This window comes from Calypte anna, chromosome 7, assembly GCF_003957555.1.
Source record: "Calypte anna isolate BGI_N300 chromosome 7, bCalAnn1_v1.p, whole genome shotgun sequence".
NCBI lineage: Eukaryota > Metazoa > Chordata > Aves > Apodiformes > Trochilidae > Calypte > Calypte anna.
Genome location: NC_044253.1, coordinates 15905707 through 15924189, shown reverse-complemented (window position 1 = coordinate 15924189; position 18483 = coordinate 15905707). Strand labels below are relative to the sequence as shown.

At 58.5% G+C, this 18483-nt stretch overlaps 2 protein-coding genes across 4 annotated transcripts; both read right to left on the bottom strand.

The window, feature by feature from the left end:
* Positions 1–2580: 2580 nt before the first annotated feature.
* On the bottom strand, positions 2581–8217 carry VIL1 (villin 1). The gene is made up of 19 exons (XM_008496983.2): positions 8124–8217; positions 7842–7916; positions 7509–7705; positions 7113–7221; positions 6788–6898; positions 6488–6690; positions 5918–5996; positions 5671–5769; positions 5421–5574; positions 5213–5313; positions 4940–5077; positions 4606–4764; positions 4346–4525; positions 4112–4257; positions 3785–3929; positions 3297–3485; positions 3100–3168; positions 2779–2916; positions 2581–2694 (listed from the first exon to the last, which is right to left on the bottom strand). The coding sequence occupies exons 1-19, from the start codon at positions 8196–8198 to the stop codon at positions 2581–2583; spliced, it is 2481 nt and encodes an 826-aa protein (XP_008495205.1). The 5' UTR covers positions 8199–8217.
* A 2812-nt stretch (positions 8218–11029) lies between these two features.
* CTDSP1 (CTD small phosphatase 1) lies at positions 11030–16600 on the bottom strand. Of its 3 annotated transcripts, none has more exons than XM_030454037.1 (8): positions 16361–16475; positions 15255–15308; positions 14573–14715; positions 14301–14402; positions 14005–14061; positions 13419–13511; positions 12966–13151; positions 11030–12875 (listed from the first exon to the last, which is right to left on the bottom strand). In XM_030454037.1, the coding sequence occupies exons 1-8, from the start codon at positions 16425–16427 to the stop codon at positions 12747–12749; spliced, it is 831 nt and encodes a 276-aa protein (XP_030309897.1). In that variant the 5' UTR covers positions 16428–16475; the 3' UTR covers positions 11030–12746. The 3 variants fall into 3 exon arrangements, with proteins under 3 accessions (XP_030309897.1, XP_030309898.1, XP_008495206.2); XM_030454038.1 differs by having other exon boundaries at positions 16401–16434; XM_008496984.2 differs by lacking the exon at positions 15255–15308 and having other exon boundaries at positions 16361–16600.
* Between the last annotated feature and the right edge of the window lie 1883 nt (positions 16601–18483).

Below are 18483 nucleotides of genomic sequence, written 5' to 3'. Positions count from 1 at the left end.
CACAGGGATGCTGCCTCATTGGCCTCCTCTCCCCTCTGTGTGCCGCAGTGAGCAACAGCCATGAGTAGTCCTCCCCAAACTGTGTTTGGGGACCCCAGCATGGTGCAAAGACTGACTGACCTTCCAGTCCACATGTTGGATGAGCCCAGTGGACGACCTGGTCAGGGTGACATCTTTCTGGTTTCCAAGCTAGGAGCCACTGTTCAGTTGGAAACATGAGAGAGCGTTTATCTTGTAAGATGTAGCCCGAGTGGGTGTATATGTTAATTTATTACAAAGTGTTATACTTTTCTATTGTCAATACTAATTTTGGTAGAATTCTGGGTGATGGGAAGAGGTAGTGACATGGAAGTTGTCCTTGGAACTGATCGCCCCTGCGAATGTGATGAAGGGACAGCTCCATCCAGAGTGCAAATCTGTTTTTCCCAAGTGCATCCTATGCTAGTGCTGTAAATAACTGGTATTCCTGTGGTATCAGAAGTCAGCTCTGCTTTTTTGGGTGGCAAGGTTGTTTTTGCAAGGCGCTGCACTCCAGTTAATTTATAATAAAAGCAAACATTGCCTGACTTTTCAGTGAAGTAATTTTTGTTGAAAACGATTTTTTTGTTTGGATCAAGTTGTGAAAGCTGATGCTTGAAACCAGCATTTCCTATTTTATGAGAAGTTCTTGCTTATTATTCTAGACGTTAAGATTTTGCAGACATTTATTAATTACTTTAAGCTTTTTTGTTTGGTGTACTGCAGCTCAGTTGCACCTTCACCCTGGCAGGAGTGTCTGTGGAGCCCTTTCCCTGGAGAAGCCGCCTTTCTCCCTGTCAGAGAGCAGTGGGGAGGAAGATGTGTGTGATCCTCAGGGGGTGTGCTCCCCACCAGCAGTAACGTTCCCACTACTCACGCTGTCACAGCAGCAAGTTCAGTAAGGTTGTCCCGTTTAGGTTGCATACCAACCCTGGGGCATGGGTAGAGAAGGTCAGTCGTGGTCTGTGAATGTGTGCAGGCTCTTCCTCAGATGTGTAGAGTCACAGTTAAACATTTACCTGCTCCTGAATCAGCCTAGTTTAATCCAAGTGTGATTCAGCATATAAACGCAAGGAACCCCCATCGTACTGTTCCTCTTGCCCCTTCATTGTTTGGCTCTGATCATTTAGTCTTGATTCACTCCCTAACTCGGAGAGGCACATTTGTGTCAACGAACTGGAGCTTGTGTGTGTAGGTCCCTGGGGAGCCTTGGCCAACAACAGAGCTGCACAAAGAGCCTTTGCAAAGCCAGGACGGGTTTCCCGACTGAAGCAGCAACCTGAGACCAATGTGAGGAGCGGGAGTGGGGCTCGCCCCCAATGCCTGTGGCCATGGCATCACTTTCCATCCTGCTGGGTGCAGCAGTGATAACCATCGCCTGTGCATCTTCCCTCCCCGTATCCCGAGGAAAGGCTGATGGGCAGCCCAATGCTTCCTGTCATGGGTCACCCTGGCTCGGGGAGGAGATTGCCGTGCTTTGGCAGGGTGAATGGGGGTGGGGGTGGGAATAAGTCATCTGATTTGTTTGCTTTTTAGTTGAGCTAATTATTCCTGTAATTGCCCACCAAAGAGAGAAAAAGGGGTGTAGGACCCCTGGCAGCTGCTGTCTGACTCCAGCCTTGCCTGCTGCAGGGTGGCTGCTGCCAGGTTCTGTCTGCACCCCGGCTTTCTGGTTCTTTACACTGTTGATGTGGAGCAGTGCTTTTCTCTGTGTTTTAGCAGACCTGTTCCTCTCTATTTACAGTTTTTGCTCTTGAGTTCCCCTGGACCCTTTTTAAATATGTAGATTTTTTGTTAAATTAAAACCTCTTTATTAACCCTCTCTTGGTTTGGGATCTTATTTCCACACTGCCTGGGCTGCAGCCTGTTGAACACAGCAGAGGGCGGGCACCTCGCCTCTGCCCCACAGTTGCTGTTGGGACTTTGCTCAGCTGCCCCGGAACATGGTTTGTGTGTGTGTTCAGCACCTCCCTGCAAGGTGAATCCTGGATCCACACCGCCAATGATGTGTCCCTGCAGGGGATGCCCTAGCCCCTCTGCATGTCCCTGTGGATTCCAAGGAGGAGGGAGATGCCCTCTTACCCTCCTGGAGACAGGACTAGTGGACCCTGGTGACTACCCCCAGCAGGTGCTGTCCCCACACACCATTCCCTCAGCCTGTGGCTTGTTGCTTTTACCTTTGGTACTGCACGTGTTTACTGAGGTTCATAAGATAAGGGAGGGAGCGGCTCCAGCTGGATACCAGACCTTTAGCCCTGAGTTGCAGCTGCCAGTATGGGATGAGGGAGCCCTGGCTTGCTGGGAGTGCCCAGCTGGTGGGTAGCTTATGCATCACCCCTGAGTCTGGGGAGGGTGAAGGACCTGGAGGAGAAGGAGCTGAGGGTCCTCCCATGTAGTTCTTCAGTGCCCAGTCAATGTCCCCAATGTGTGCCATTTCTTTACCAAGTCCCACATCTGGTCTGAGCCCAGTGGTCAGGAAGGAAGATGCAGCCCCACTCTCCAAATATATTTTATTTAATAAAAATAAAGAGGTTGGGCTGCCCCTGGGCACAGGCTCCTGCCCTAGAAGAGTCCTTTGTCCTTCTTGAGCTTCTGTTGTTTCCACAAGGGCAGGTTGCCAAAGGCAGAGCGCTTCATGCCAAAGACAGCCTCAAAGTCTCGGTCAGAGAGGTGGCACTAAGGAAGAAGAGACAGAGCTCAGCAAAAGCTGGGGGGTTTCCCCCATCGCTTCCCCCCCGCAGCCCTGTGGCCTCATCTCACCTCCTTCCTGCTGGGATCCACACCCCGTGGCAGGTCCTCTGCTGCAGTGTTCACCAGCACGTCCAGAGGGAAGGTCTCCAGTTTTTCAGGTAGGAGGGTAGTGGTAGCAGTGAAGACCTCTTGCTTGGATGTGAGAGCCTGGATGGGAGAGATGGGGACACATCAGGGGGTGTGGCCAGGGATGGAGGAACCAGGCTGGCTTCCAGTGTCCCCTCAGTAGAGAACATGTCCTTTCAACTCCTTGTGCCACCTGCCATGGTCACAGGAGAGCTCTCCGTGCCCCCTCCCACCCCAGCCATCCCCTCACCCTGTGCCACTTACTGAGGTGAGCTCTCCGAGGCTGCTCTCGTCCCCCAGCTCAGCTTTCAGTACCTCGTAGGATTTCCTGTCCTGGGAAAATGACAAAAGTGCTCAAACCCCTGCCTACACCCCGGAGATGCTAGCTGGGTCCAGATCCACATCTGGTCCCATTTGCAAAGGGCCCACTTAGTCTTCCCAGTGCCCCCTCCATGACTCACAGCCCAGTTGAGAGGGTCCCAGGCCATGAACCAGCCAGTGAAGGTGGGGGGCTCATGGCCCTGCTTCACCATGATGATAGGGGTGTCAAGGTCACGCCCGCTGGGGTGGTTCCGTAGGTACTCCTGTACCATCACTGCCGCAGCCTCCTTCTCTGATTTGTTGGCACCATTCCCAATCCAGAAGAAAACCTGCAATGAGGTCATGGTGTCAACTACTGGGGTGGGACAGGGCCTTCTGGGGCTGTAGCCAACCCATGGTTGGGTCAAACAGGATCCATCCACAGGAAAGGTCACCCAGAATCTATCCTCAACTGTCCCTTGAGCAAGGGGGCTGAAAGAAAAAAAAAACAACCTGTGGGGGCAGGGACATGGGGGTTTCCAGTCTCTTATCCCACCATCTCTGGCTGCTGCAAATCCTTCATCCTCTTCCTGGGACATCAACTTGTGGAAACAAAGGCATGTCCCTGCCCCATGCCCCCCTAGCTCACCTGGTCCCAGGTGTCTAGCAAGTAAACATCATTCTCTTCCAGGTCATCCTGGGTGAAGTCTACAATCTCCGTGGCCAAAAAGGTGCCTGTCTTGTTGGAGCACTCAAAGAGCCGGGGAGACATGGAGGAGTTCTCCTCCTGCAGCCTGGTGGGGGGTAACACAGTTGGTAATGGTGGGAATGGGATTCACCTTACAAGGGAACAGAGCAGTTCCAAAGAATGTTTATCAATATGGTGATAGGCGCGTTTTATATATATATATAAACATGTAACCTACCCCCTACCCCATCCTACCCCTGAGGGAACCCCCAGGCACAGGGCAGGTACCTCTTGTTGTTGGCATACTGGGACTTGCCCCCCAGGGCCACCCAGAATTCAGATGTCTCCTGTCCCTCTGCAATCACTATCTTCTCTGACTTGGAGATGATATCTGCCACCATCTTGCCCATCTCACGCTCATCCCCGCTGCAGCCCTGCCAAGCAAGCATGGTTGCTTCAGCACCACATACAAGGAGGAGCAGGGGAGATGGGGAGGTTTCTCTCAGGGGTGGCAGTACCCACCTTCCCATACCAGAGGTAGCAGCAGCTGGGAGTCTTGAGCACAAAGACATCATTGGAGTTGAGAGAGGAGGCACGCACAGGCACCTCAAAGGCCTTGGTGTTGTACTCGGTGGTGCCGTGCACATGGAAGAGGCGGATGGAGGGTGTGGGCTCCGTGTTGCCTGCCCTCGAGGTGCCACCCTGGTGGGGACAGGAAGGGGAGGTCACTACCAGTGCCACACGCTCACCCCTCTGCCCACCCCAGCAGCCCCTGCACTCACCGCATACACCACCATCTTGCCCTTGAAGATGGCCATCAGGTGAGCTGGCTCCTTGCCCATGGTGACACGGACCTGCACAGGCTCATTGTTGTACTTCTGGTCCAGGATGACAGCTTGGTAGGCAGAGGCAGTCAGCTCATCTGTGGTGGCTTGGCGGCCCTGGGCAGAGCAGAGGGGAACTTAGTGCCCAGCACTGCCCAAAAAAAGGAGCAGGTATCCTCTGGGAAGAGGGTACCCTCATGCCATTTCCATGGGGTCATGTAGGGGTAAAGCAATCTCAGTCTGGGGAGGTTTCCTTGGGCTCCACCTTCTATCAGTCACCTGGGGGGCTCACCTGCCACAGGTAGATGATGCGGTTCACCTTGGGTCCCACAGAATAGGTGTAGAGCACCAGGTAGCAGTCCCCACCATAGAAATGGCCAAACCATCTTTTCTCCACAGGCACCAGCTCATTATTCTCCACACGCCAGACCTGGTGGGATGGGAATGTTCTGCTGACAGGGCTCATGCATCCCCCTGCCCTGCAGTCCCTGGACCCCCTGGTATTTCCCAGTACAGCCCAGGGGGTACCCCACAAGGATGTCACATTCTGCATTGGCCACTTTACCTCCACCTCCCCAGATCCATCATCCACCATCTTCTGCTGAGCAGCCATCTGGGGCTTGGCATACAGCGTGGTGGCATCAAACTTCACCTGCTCCACCTTGGCTGCAAGGAAGGGCAAAGAGCTAACCCACAATCCCACAGGCTGTGGGTGTCCCTACAGCCCCCATCCCAATCCAAGGAGTCCTACAGCACCAGAAGGGGACACTCACCCACTTTGCCCACAGCATGGGTCTTGCCCAACCCACTGGTCTGGTTGGGGACAGTCCATTTTTGGAAGAGCTGCCTGAAGACACTGGACTCAGATCCATCATTCTCTGTCTCCACGCTGGTGCTGGCTGGGTAGTTCTTGGCTTTGATGAAGCCCTGGGGAGATTCAGACCCAGAGCGTGAGCATGGGGTGACCAGCACCCCAGGGAGAAGCCAGGTTATCCCACAACTCACCCCTAACCCAGGACCCACCAGTGCCCGGCTCATCGCCTGCTGCTTCTCCTCCTTGTTGGCGTTCTTGCCCTTCCACACAAAGATCTTGAGACCTCCTTGATCAAGGATGTAGCAGTCCTTGAGGGGGAAGACAAGACATTAGGTCTTTGGGCAGCTTTAACCCTTCAAAAGCCAATTTGCTGGGTGAAGACCAAAAAATCAGCTTTTGAAGGGTTAAAGCTGCTAGGGAAATCAGGCACACCTAAGCACTCCATGGGTGACACACCTCATGCAGGAGCATGTCTTGAGTCAGGGGTCGAATTGCCACCTCCTGTATGACCAGGTTCCCACTGGCATTGGAGACACTGGCAGGAGAGGGGAGAAGGAGGAGTTAGAAAGAGGGCTGGAAAACCCCCTTCCTATTCCCACCCTCAGGTTGCAGGGTTGAGTGGGGGTTCCCCACTCTGGTCTTGGCAGAGCTGGTACCCAGGGCCCCTCCTGCCCTGCCATGGTGACAATCTGGGTTGCAGCTTGCCCTGCCATGCAGCTCACTCCTGACCATCAGGAAGGATCAAGAGGTGTCAAGATGTGATGGGGCCACTCAGGGCCATTGTCACCATATCCAAAGCTCACACTTTCACAAGCTGTCAGGTACCAAGTGTCTTGGCACCACAGACTCCTCATGCTCCAACAGCATCCAAAGGACCTGTCCCCACCCCTGCTGTGGCCTTGAACCCTCTTGGTGGCTGTCCATGGGGACAGGAGTTGTGGAAAGTAGCAGAGATAGAAATAGATGCTGGGTCCTCTCAGTGCCCTGAGAGATGTCTCTGTGACCAACCCACCCCCGGCAACTCACTGGTAGAGTTTGAGAGAGGACTTGAGATTCTCGTCCACTTTGTCATCAGGGATGGCAGGCTTGATGTCCCTCTTCTCTCCTAGCACATGAGTGAGGACTTGCATGAGCCCTGGTGATGCACCCTCATTCTCACCATCCACTATGCCCACCTTGGCACGGCCCCCACGCTCCCGGTCCCGGATGTCCTTGGCCAGGGTCATTGCCTGTACCCAGGGGAGAAGAGGTCAGCTTGGATCAGGGAGGGGAGTGGCTGGGCACCCCCTTCCTCCAGAAGGAGGCCCAGGAACTCGCTGGCCATACCCTCAGCCTCTCATTCCGGTTGCTCTCAGGGCCATTCCACTGGATGATGAGCTGGCCCAGATCCAGCAGGAACACATCCCCCCGGTTGAAGCTTTTCCAGCTCATCTCCACCTGCAGCAGGATGGGATTGGGGGGTGGGTGAAGCAGCAAGACACCTGGGACCCCCTGGCTCCACAGCCCCCACCTGCTCTAGCTCATTACTGATGTCTCCAGTCTGTATTCCCCCTCCCTACCCCAAGCAGGGCTTTTTGGGATGATGTTGCTCCTGAAGCAAGGTGGTGTGGCCCCCAAACTCTCTATGTCCCTCTCATATCCCATAACTCACCTCTCCTGCCACCACATTCTTCTTGCCCTTCACATGCAGGAGGCGCTGAACATTGTAGGTGTTTGTCTCCACGTGCCTCATGCCAGAGGCCACCCCACCCTTCTTATAGCTGGGACGGGACAAACAAGGGGTCAGCCCTCCCTTCTAGCTGTAGTGGGGTTTCCATCACACCTCTGTGTGCAGGAAGGTGTTCTGGGACCCCCACCCATTCACGTGAGTGATGCATGGAGCTAGAGCAGCTCCAGATCCTCCTCCTCCTGCCTCCCCCATCCCACTAGTACAGGGCTGTCCCTGTCCCCATCCCCACAGGGGATGTCCCCAAAGGAGGCATGCAGAGGAACCCCTCCCCACCATCATCCACTGTGGGGGCAGGTTCCCTGGGGGTGGCCAACATACATGAGTCCCTGTTTGAAGTAGGCACGGAAGGTCTCACTCTCGTGGCCCTGGACCTCACGGTGCTGCACAGCCACTGTGCCCAAGTGGTCATCCATCTGCGTGGTGTAGATGGCAGCCGCCCCCTGCTCATCCTGGCTCGAGTCCTTTCCCAGCCAGTAGTGGATGTCATAGCTGAAGCTGTTCCCACTCTTACGGGTCTGTGGGACACCAGTCCCCACTAGAAGAGCCCTTGTGTCCCCAGGCCATTCTGGCCAGGGACCCCCCTCCCAGAACCCCAGCCCCATCCAGGAGAGAGCATGTCCCCGGTCCCCACAGGACCCTAGGCTGCCTTACCGACAGCAGGATGTAGCTATCCCCCTCGTAGAAGTTGCCGTAGCTTTTGGTGGGCACTGGCACCATCTCCATGCTCTGCAGAAGGAAGAGAGATGTAAGCCCTGGTGGGGACCCACCCACCCCAGCCCTACACACCCTGCTGCCCTCAGCCCCTAAACCTGGGCAGGTTTAACCCTCAGTGCCACTCTGAGCCTGCCAAACTCAGGCACTGAGGACACAAAAGGGGAATCTTCCCTCCTGCAGCCCCCCAAACAGCCCGGTGAGGGTTCCCTGGGCACCCACCTCAATTCGCCATATCTGGATGCCTGGTTTGGTCTTGTCGAGTGTCCTGCTGACTTTGCTGCTGAGCTCCACCATGGTGACAGGTGCTGCAGGCAAGGGGACCTGCTGGGGCACCGGCAACACCCTTGTTAATGGCAGGTGGTGTCATTATGAGCTGGGGCAGAGCCAGCCTGCCCAGTATGCAGCCAGCTGGCCCATAAACCCCCTGCATGGAGCTGCATGGGGTAACCCTCGGCCCCCTTGATGCCCAGGGCAGTGGGCTGGCAGTGTTGATGTCCCCCCCTCAGCCTGGCTGGTTCCACGGCTGATGGGGCTGCCACGGCTTCGTGCCGGGGTCTGTGATGAGCAGGAGCAGAGCCCCCCATGTGCCCTAGCACCCAGGCACAGGTCAGGGCTGTACAGGGCACCTCCAGCACAGCAGCCACAGCTGAGTGACACTGCTGCCCAGTGACCTGCTCTTCCCAGTGCCAGCAGGAACTGGCCCCCCTCAGCTGAGCCTGGCACAGCTTGGCACACCATGGCATAGCCACTGCTGGTGGCCTTGTGTGCACACACGTGTGTGCAAACACACTGCCAGCTTCACCCCCTCCCACAATCCCACCTCCACCACTGGATCCATGCCTGACAGGAGGGGCACAGACACCCAAGGTACTGAGTGTGCCATGAGGCTGGCAGAGAGAGACAGCAGTGTCCAATGGAGAAGTCTCTGCTCCCCACCTGGTCCCACCGCCCCACTCTGGCAATAGCCATGTCCCGTCCCTCACACTCAGAGTGGTGATAGCCCACAGCGCAGCCCTGAAGTGGGCCACGAGTGGCTCTCCCATCCCCAGGCCACCCTGGTGCCAAGAATGGCGCTGGCTGTGGGTTGTGCTCTCCCTTCCCCAAGCCCACCCTCCAGCCCTCCACCCCAGCCCCTCACCTTCCCTGTGGAGCTGGGCACAGGTGAGCTGAGTGCACGTAGGCAAAGTGCGAGGATGCCACCACCCAGAAGACCTTTGTCCCATCCTGCCCTTGCCTATGTTCACCATATAAGGGCAGGAACAGCCCTCAGTCAAGGTCCTCACAGCCCTCCAAGGCTTCATGGCACTTGAAGAGCCCCGTTATGCACGGCATGATTACTCTCCTGCTATTGCAGCACAGGGCAACCCCGGGCACCCTGCCCATGGTCCTGCTGTGCCCAGGGTGATGCCTGTTGCCCTTTACAACCCTACTCACATTGTGACCCTTGGCACTGAGCCACCAGTGGTTTTGGTGCCATCAGTTCAGAACCACCAGAAGCGTGGCATCATCTTCCCAGGTCATCCTGTTCCCACTCCACGCATCTTCATGTCCCACTTCCTACCTGGCACATCATTTCCCTGCCCATGGGACTGTCCCCAGCCTGTGCCACTCCCCAGCTGGAGGCCAGATCCCTGCTCACTCCCCAGTGGGCTTTGCCTGCCTGCTGACAGCCCCTGCAGCCCCAGCCTCAGAGATGGGAAGGAGCCACGGGGATGGGGCACGAGGATGGGGTTTGGGGGCACAGGGCAAGGCATATAGCAGTGCCATGTCTAAGCCATCCACCGTGCCCCCTGCCCTGAAACTACATCCCCCAGGGGTGGCACCTGACAGTGCCCCTGGTGTTGGCAGAGAGGGGAGTGGAGTCCTGCCCAGTGACTCCAAGCCCCAAGGGTGGCTTTGGGGCACAACCAGGGGGTATATAAATTTGCAGGGGGATTTGCAGCAGCAGGTTGGCCCCCAGGCTCCCTATCTCACTCTTATCTCTTCCCCAGCCCTGCAGGATTGCAGCAGCTTTATCTCAGCCATCCTGCTGAACCAGCAGCCTTGGATACCAGTGCCAACATCCTGCACCCTGTCCATCACCCCAGTGCCAGGCCTGAGCTACTGCAAGCCCCAGATCCTGTCTCCCCCTTCCACAAGGATTCCTGGAGTGATGGTATTGGGCTGAACCAGGCCCAGTAGGAGTCAGCTACAAACAAGAGGGTGGCCTGACATCACAGTGATGGGCTCTCCTGCTGCCCTCCACTCCTCTGGCTCCTCAAACTTCCTGACCATACCATCCACCTCCCAATCCCTATGCCCCACACCAGCACCTCCAGTGGGGCCCTTACCTGTGTGAACTCCTGGCGAGGGTGCAGGCCTTAGTTTTGGGTGGGGTGTGACACCTGGGTGGCTGCTCTCTGCTCGGTGGTTGTGTCCCAGGGCTGAGCCTGCTAAGTGTGGCTCAGGGGTGGGGGACCCCATGCTAGCCCCAGAAGGCTTGCCCCCTCCCCGGGCCCCCCAGATGGACATACTGCTGAGCCACTAATGAACTCAGTAATTAGTGCAGCCTTCAGGGAGGACAGAGACTTTGTTAATGAGAGGAGGCACAGGGCCAATGAGAGCACAGGCTGGGGGTACCTAAGATCCCCCCCAGAACTCCACATCCTGTATTCTGGCAGCAGTCTGCAGGGGGGGGAATCACAAGTACTCCCCACGGATCTCCAGTCTACACGGGGGAGAGATCCTGACACTTTATGGAGCATTTGTGACCACCACACCACCCCAAGCCCCACAGTTGGGGGGCACAGACCACACAGTAAAGTCACAGACAAGACACCCCCACCTTGCTACTGTCAGGATACCCACCCCCCATGCCATCAGGATCCTTCTTCCAGGAAAAGAGAGGAGTTAGGGCAGAAGGGCCAATGCACTGGAGGAAGAAGGGTGCTACCCTAGAGTGTGGTGGTACCCCCTTGCCACCCCACCCTCCCTCCTGAGGGTTCCCCCCAGCACTGACCTGCAGCATCCCCTCTTCCCAGGAGGATTCAGACGATCCTGGGGGCTCTCTGCCCCCAAACCATGAGTACCCACAGGTGACACACACCTGTCCACACATGCACACACAGGGCACACCTTTCCAAGATGGTCTGACAGCTTTAATCATATGAAGGCACTTGGACCTGGTCCCCCAGCCCTCCCCAATGCCCCCTCTGGCCAACCCCCAAAGGGTGCTGAGTATGGGGGCTGTGCTCCTCAGGTGCTGCAGCACCTACGGGTGCTGGCTGAACGCTGGCTCCGCTGGTGCCGTTTGACTTGCCTAACATAAAGTGCTGAGTTCAGCCCTTCTGGAGGGGCAGGAAAGGGCCTCGGGGAGTGGGTGTGCCACTCCTCCAACCCAACACCCTTACCATGGGGCAAGGGGTGGAGGCAGGGGTGCAGGAAGGCCGGGGGGAGGGAGGGGGGGGGGAAACCTCTGCCCCCAGGACCAAGCACTGGAGAAGGGCAGTGCTGGCAGAAACCGGTCAGACAGCACCAGAAAGCTAAAACCCCTTGCATCCCTCCCACCCCCCCAAATACTGCCTTCCCATTCCCTGGCACAGCGGTAAAAAGGCACCCATGATTTTTTGGGAAACCATTGTTTTTCCCCCTAAAAAATTACGAGAAGTTATCCATACTGCAATGCTATAAAAAACCTGGCTGAGCTCAGTCCTTCCCTCCCACCCCCCCAAACTGCTCCCTGAGAGCCCCTGCCCCTCAAGGCTGGGTGACACCCTGGCACAAGCCCAACCCCATGGGGGTCAGCATAACCCCAGGTGCAGGGAGGTGGGGAGGGGGCAGAAGTGCCCTCCATCCCTGCCCCAGCTGGAGGGCAGGGATAAGATGTGGGAGGGGCACACTAAGGCTGGCATGGGGGTCTTTTCCCCCCTTGGAGTCACAGCCTTTAGTGAAGCTGTGGTTGGATGGAGATGGGTGCATGCCCCACCCCCTGCAAGGAGGGGACACCCCTCGCTGGTGAGTGGAGTGGCTCCCACTGACACAGTGGAGTGAGGGAAGGCCACCGACCTCCCCTCATGGGAAGAAACTGAGGGTGGAGGGGGAAGTTAAAAACCCCTCCAGGCACATCCCTTACAAGGGGGACACAGCAGTGCCCCAAAGCACATGGGGGGCACCCCAAGGCCAAGCTACCCCCAGTAATACACCCCCTAAACAGGGGGCAGCAGAAGGCACAAGGGAGGAGTAGGGACATGCCCCCCCCAGGGTGATCAGCTGCACCAAGGGCAGGGATAATGTACAGTACAGTACACTGTAATGTACAGTGGTGGCCCCATGCACCAAGGCAAATAAGACCCCGTTTTTTGCGGGTGATAAGGGGTTAACCCTGTTGTGCCCCCCCTGCAGTTAGGAACCAAAGGACAAAAGCCCCTACTAGCAGGCAGGGCCTGGATGGGGGGGTCCTAGTCCCCCCAAAGGCAGTGGAAAGCAGCAGCTGCTGACCCCTCTTCCCCACTTGGGGAGACATGGAGGGGAAAAGGACCTGAGAACCGTTTTGGGGAGAGAGGACAGAGGTTGGGAGGGATGTGGGACAGTGGGGGGAGGACAGAACCCTCCCCCATAGGTCCTCAATACAGCAAGGCAGAGGGTCACCCATGGCCCCTGCTCCTCTGCAGGAAGGGAACATGCATCTCCCAGGCAGGGGGGTACCCACATCTCCCACCACCAGCAGGCAAGGAAGGCACCCATGCCCACCAGGGCTGGTGAAGATGACCAGGGGGCACACCGGGACCTCCCCTGTAAGAATAAGGCACCCAGCTGCCACAGCAGTGCCATCCCCAGCAGCGGTCAGAGTGGTGGGGGAGGCCACTAGCTGTTAGTCCGCTGCTTCTTCAGCACCGCATACACATCCTCCACCTTGCTGAGCCTCTCAAAGAAGGGCAGCAGGTCCAGCAGCTCTGTATCCGCCATGTTATCGAACCAGGAGGCCACTGGCACCTACAGGCAGATCAGGGGGCGGCTGAGGGGGAAGCCCCTGCCAGCCCCCTTCCAACCTTCCCTCCCCAGCCTCACCCCAGGGCTACGTACGGCATTATCAGGGTGGAAGATGTAGGATGCAGGTGAGTTGTCCACTATGATGATGCGGTGCAGGTCACGGCCCAGGCGGCTCAGGTCCTTCACATAGTTGCCACGGTGGAAGACGCAGGATTCCCGGAAAAGCCGTGCCCGAAATGCCCCCCATTTATCCAGCAGATCAGCCACAGGGTCTGCGTACTGCAAACATGGGAAGGAGGTCACAGGGGCACACCATGCCACTGTGCCCATCCCATGGTGATTCTGGCACCCAGCTCTCCATTGGTGCCACCTCACCTCATGCCTCAGTTTCCCTGGCCAGCCCCCTGGAGGGGCAGGCAGGCAGCATGGTGTGACACTGCCTGCAGGCAGCCAAGACCAGGGGTCAGCAATGCCCATGGGTGGGCAGGTGAAGAGAGCTGTGCCAGCACAGAAGTGGCCAGGGAGAGGAACTGCAGGGGTACTCACCTTGGCCAGGCTGGCAGTGAAGAGCACGCACTCGAAGAGCTCACCCATGCGCTGCAGGAACTCATCCACGTGTGGCCTCTTGAGCACGTACACCTGAGGGCAGTGGGCAGCACCGTGGGCACTGGCCCACTCCCCAGTACCCACCCCCTCAGGGACACTTGTATCCCTCGTCCCAGCCAGCAGCTCCCTGCTGGGGAAGGGGGGCAAAAGACTGCTGGTGCCCTGTACCATGGGGGCTGCCCCACGAGGGCTGGGAGATGCCACAGCTTCGAGGGCACATCCTGGGTGAAGCGTCCAGTCAGCTCCAGAGCCAAGTAACCGAGAACAGGCTGACTGCCCAGACCACAGCCTATCCTGGATTACTTGAACCCAGGGCTGACCATTGCAGGAGAGTACTGTGCCAGGACCTCCCTCACCTCCCACCCTGCTCGTAAGGGGGGCCATCCACCTCTGCCCCCAGTGTGCCAGCCCTGGCACCCTGACACCCCCAGCTGCGCCTCGGTGCAGAGCACTGGGACAGCTCCTGGTCCCCAGGGAGAGAGCAGGGGGGGGCTGTGGCCCCATCCACCAGACACACCCCCATTACCTGGTGCATGATGCCATCGATTTCCACGGGAATGATGAAGTCAGCGTTGTTCACTGGCTAAGGAGGGCACAGAGGGATCAGTGCTGGGCAGGTTCCCCCCCTGCCCAAATGCTGCTTGTCTTCTGCTCACTGCAGACCCCCCACAGCCCCCTGACAGGGACACCCCATACAACCCAGCAGGGCTGTGCCAGGGGCTATTTGTGGGTGCTTGGGTGCTGTGAATCACTTGGGGGGTGACAGATCAGAGAAGGAAGGCATGAGGTAGGAGAAATAGGGTGGGCTGAGGTTTCCCCCACCTTAAAGGAACTGTGCACCAGCGTCTCATCCAGGTCGATGACCACACACAGCTTGCTGGCATCCTGCGGCTTTATCTCAGGTAGGAGGTGTCTGACAGCAACCTGCAGTGAGAGAAAAGGGGAACACAGCCAAACCTGGGGGTCAGAAGGGTGATGAGGTGGCCCCTTCACCCCTCAACCTGGCATAGGAAAAGCGCTAGGGCTGGGCAGCCCATGGCCCCAGTGGTGCCCTGTCCCCAGTGCCAGGCTAGGGGTGCCCAGTGTGGTGTTACCTTGGGCAGGGCCCCATTCTCCTCCACCAGCAGTGGGGCGCTGGTGGTGCCAGTGCAGGGCTCGCCCTCATCACGGCAGAGGCAGCAGAACAGGGACTGGAGGATGCTGCGGCTCCGTGGCTTCTTGGTGGGGACCTGGTTACCTGCAGAGGAGGGATAAGGGGTAAGGGGGCAAGTGGCACACCCAGGGATCCTACCCATCCCAAGAAAGCAAGGAAGAGGCCAGGTGGGGGTTGGTCTCTTTTGCCAGACGACTTTCAACAAGACAAGAGGTCACGGTCTTAAGTTGTGCCAGGGGAAGTTTAGGTTAGATATTAGAAAGAATTTCTTCTTCTTCTTTCAGGCATTGGAATGGGCTGCCCACTGAATTAGTGGATTCCCCGTCCCTGGAGATATTTAATGAGAGACTGGATGTGGCACTTAGTGCCATGGTCTAGTAACTGCAACGGTGGTTCAAGGGTTGGACTCTATGATCTCTGAGGTCCCTTCCAACCCAGCCAATTCTATCATTCTATGAAGGTTGTGCTGTCAGCACAAGAGGTACCAGTGGGTCCCTCCTACCCCACACCCCCCCCCCCTCGCCCCAGGCACCCATCCGGCTGCCCTTCCTGCCCCGGCCAAGGGCCAGTGCCAGGGCAGTGTGGCAGACACAGGTGTCCATAGATCCCCCACATCCCCTCACCTTGCCGTAGTCCCACAGGAGACCCCCGTGGACATCCACGCATGCCTAGAGACCCTACAATAACACAGCAGGGCTTCGACCTAGCACCGCACGGGGGGAACCACAGATCCCGGGTTCGTTCCTGCTGTCCCCACCGGGGGCACAGACACGCGGGTGGGTGGCCCTGTGGGAGGGGCCTCGCTGGGGTAGGAGGGGCACAGAGCCCCTCTTCTCCCCGCCCCTCTCCCCCCCGGCAGCTCCCCCTCTCATTGGCCGGTTCGAGCGTACTGGAGGAGAGAGACCAATCAGAACGAAGTGCTCGCCCCTGGGCACTGTTTCCACAGACCCCATTGGCCCACGGAAGGGAAACTGAGGCAGAGGGGGAGCTCCTGCCCGTCCTAGGCAGCACAGTAGCTCCAGCCCCTCTCCCACCGGCCCGGCGGGCGGGATCCTGCCCCCAGCCCGGGACAGGAGCCGCAGCTTCCCCCTGCTTGTCCCACCCCCACCGGACCAGGCACCCGTGCCTCAGCAGCACTGTGAGGCAGGACCTACCCCTACTGGGGATGGACACCGTTCCCACGCTTGGCACTCCCCAGGTCCCCAGACGGGCCGGCAGCATCCTGCGTCGGGCAGGACTGGCAACACTCCCCGAAAAAACCCCGGACGGGTCTCCGGGTTGTTTCGTGGGATCCAGCGAGACGGCTGGCGCTCAGTTCCCCCCCTCTGCCTCAGTTTCCCACCACCACCCCGGCGCTGTCTGCATCCCGCACCCGGCTGCGGAGGAAACAGCGCAGAGACACCAGGGCCCGAGCAGAACCATGACCACCCCAGCTCGATGACGGCGTTCACAGGGGTCTAGGGTACAGCCCACGGCACCCACGAGGATACAGACAACCCCCCTCCCTCCAAACCGTGGCCCTCTCCGTGCTACGTCGTATCCCACTCTAGCCCTGGGGCAGCGGGATACACGAAGCAGGCTGAGACCGCCCTCAACTCATCACATTCTCCGGAACAGCCTCCTGCAAGCCCCCAGTCCTCCCCCGATGCCAAAACACCTCGGAGACTCCGGGGATCATCACCCCCCGGCGCAGGAGCGAAAAGGGGGGGAACCTCCCCCCACGCGTTACCTTTCTCTTGCAGTGGGGCGCTCCCCTCTTCCCTGCTAACCTGGGCGATGATGGACTGGTGCTCCATGGGCTCCGAGGGAGTGGGAGGGGGCGGCCCCCCCCGGGCGGGGGGGGGGAGGCGGGGCGGGGGGCCGGCGGCGGTGCGGGGCGGTGGGCGCGGGAGCGGCGCCGCGGAGGAAACTTTGTTACAACATGGAGTTTCCTCCGCCCGGGCTGGGGCTGCAAACATGGAAGCCGGGCGCGGTTTCAAGGAACCCCTTAAAAGGGCAACACCGAGTGGGGGGGCCCTCTCCTCCTCCCACCTCCGCCTCCCGCCCCGCGGGGGAGGAGCGGGGGGTCCCCGCCGGAAGGAGAAGGGACCAGTAGAGGATTCTAGAGGGGGGGTCTGTGTCTCAGGTTTAGCCGGGAAGGACCCCATTGCACCGTGGTGGTCGTTATGGGGGTCGCCGCCATATAGACACCCGGGCTCACCTACACCCTCTCGGCTCCGGGATGATAGAGACAGGATAGACTGTGTTGTCATCCCCCAGGTGTCACCCCCCATCCAGCTGGCAGCCCCTGGGGAAGGAGAGGAGGACTCCTCCAGCCAACCCCGGCACATAAAACCGCCCCCGTGCTGGCTGTCTCCTGCAGCGGAGGCCCCTGGACACTGTGGCTTCAGACTGTTTTGGGGGGGGGGGTGTCCCCAGCTTGCCCCTCCCCGGCCACGGCTCCCCATTGCCACTGCAGACCACTGTACTGGGCAACAGGTGCTGGGGCACTGCACCAATAACCTCCTGGGTTGTTTTTTGTTTTTTTATTATTTCTTATCCTCTTTCTCCTGAAATTCCCAATTATTTGGGCAATTAATATATATATATTATCAATATATACCATTTCCCCCTTAATTCTTCGTCTCCCGCCTTCAGAGGGAAGGCTGTTTCCAGGTGCTTTCCGTAAAATATCTTTTACCAGGAGCTTGAGAATGCATCAACACTCTCAGGAAAACTGATTCCCCCCAAAGCTCCCATGAACTGGGGGTGTCTCTCCAGCCCCTTCTACCCCTGCAAGCCCGGCCGAGTCCTAACAGGGCAGTTTCGTATCGCGGTGGAGTCCCGGCGAAGCGCCCGGCCCCAGGGATTTCCAGCCGGTTCGGGTCACCGTCTTGGTGGCTCTGAGCTCTGAGGTTGTTTATGCTCTTTTTCCCTCTCCCACCTGCGGTCTGGGATCTTCAGGGGCTGGGATCTCGCCCGGGGGGACCGGGGATACTGGGGAGGTGTCAATGCCCGCGGAGACACCCCCCGGTACTGCTCCGCCCCTCCGTCTCCCCGGCCTCATCCATCCCCATCAGCCCCTGGGAAATGGGGCTGAAAGGGGACCTGCTAGTCTGGGACAAGTGGGGGCACGGCCCATGTCCGTCGGTGACCACTCTGAGAAATGGGGCCCGGCATTGGTAAGTTCCCTCGCATCTCTCGGTGTGCGGGGTACTGCGGGGCAGGCAGGACCAGGCAGGTGGTGGAAACCGCATCCCAGTACCACAAACTCCGGGGGAACCGGGACAGGTACGGGACGGGACTGCGGCTGCCAACCGGGACACGACGTCCTCCCACCTCCTCCGCCTGCTCCGAGGGTAGGCAGCGATCGTGCCTCAGTTTCCCTGCCCCTCGGCAGTGCTGGATAGGGAGACAGCTGCCTCCCCTGCCCGGCGGGAGGATGAGGAAGGAAGGGGCTGTGCCTCCTCCGCTATTTCGGGCTGACCTGTGGTACTCTTTCAGCCCAGGTGGAGCCGGGCCGGATGCCTGCCGCCTCCCCGCTGGGCTGGCCGGGCCGGGCTCTGCTGCCGGCCCTGCCAGGGGACAGCGCTCAGCGTGGGTATTGTCATGTAGTCAGCACACCGCTCTGTCCCCCTGCTGAACTTCTGTCCGGGTCCTGTTCCTTTCTCTGATGAGCCATACACGGGCAGCAGCTCCATCTCAGCCAGGCCCTGCCTGTCCTCTAATTAATGTAATTAGGAAAAACTCCAGGCCAGATGCCTGCAGCAGAAGTCGAAGCATCCGTTCCAGCTTTGTTGCCAGCTCAGGGACAGATGTGGCAGCTGGGGACCACTGGAGGATGCTGTCCACATCCTGGGGACATGGACCTTG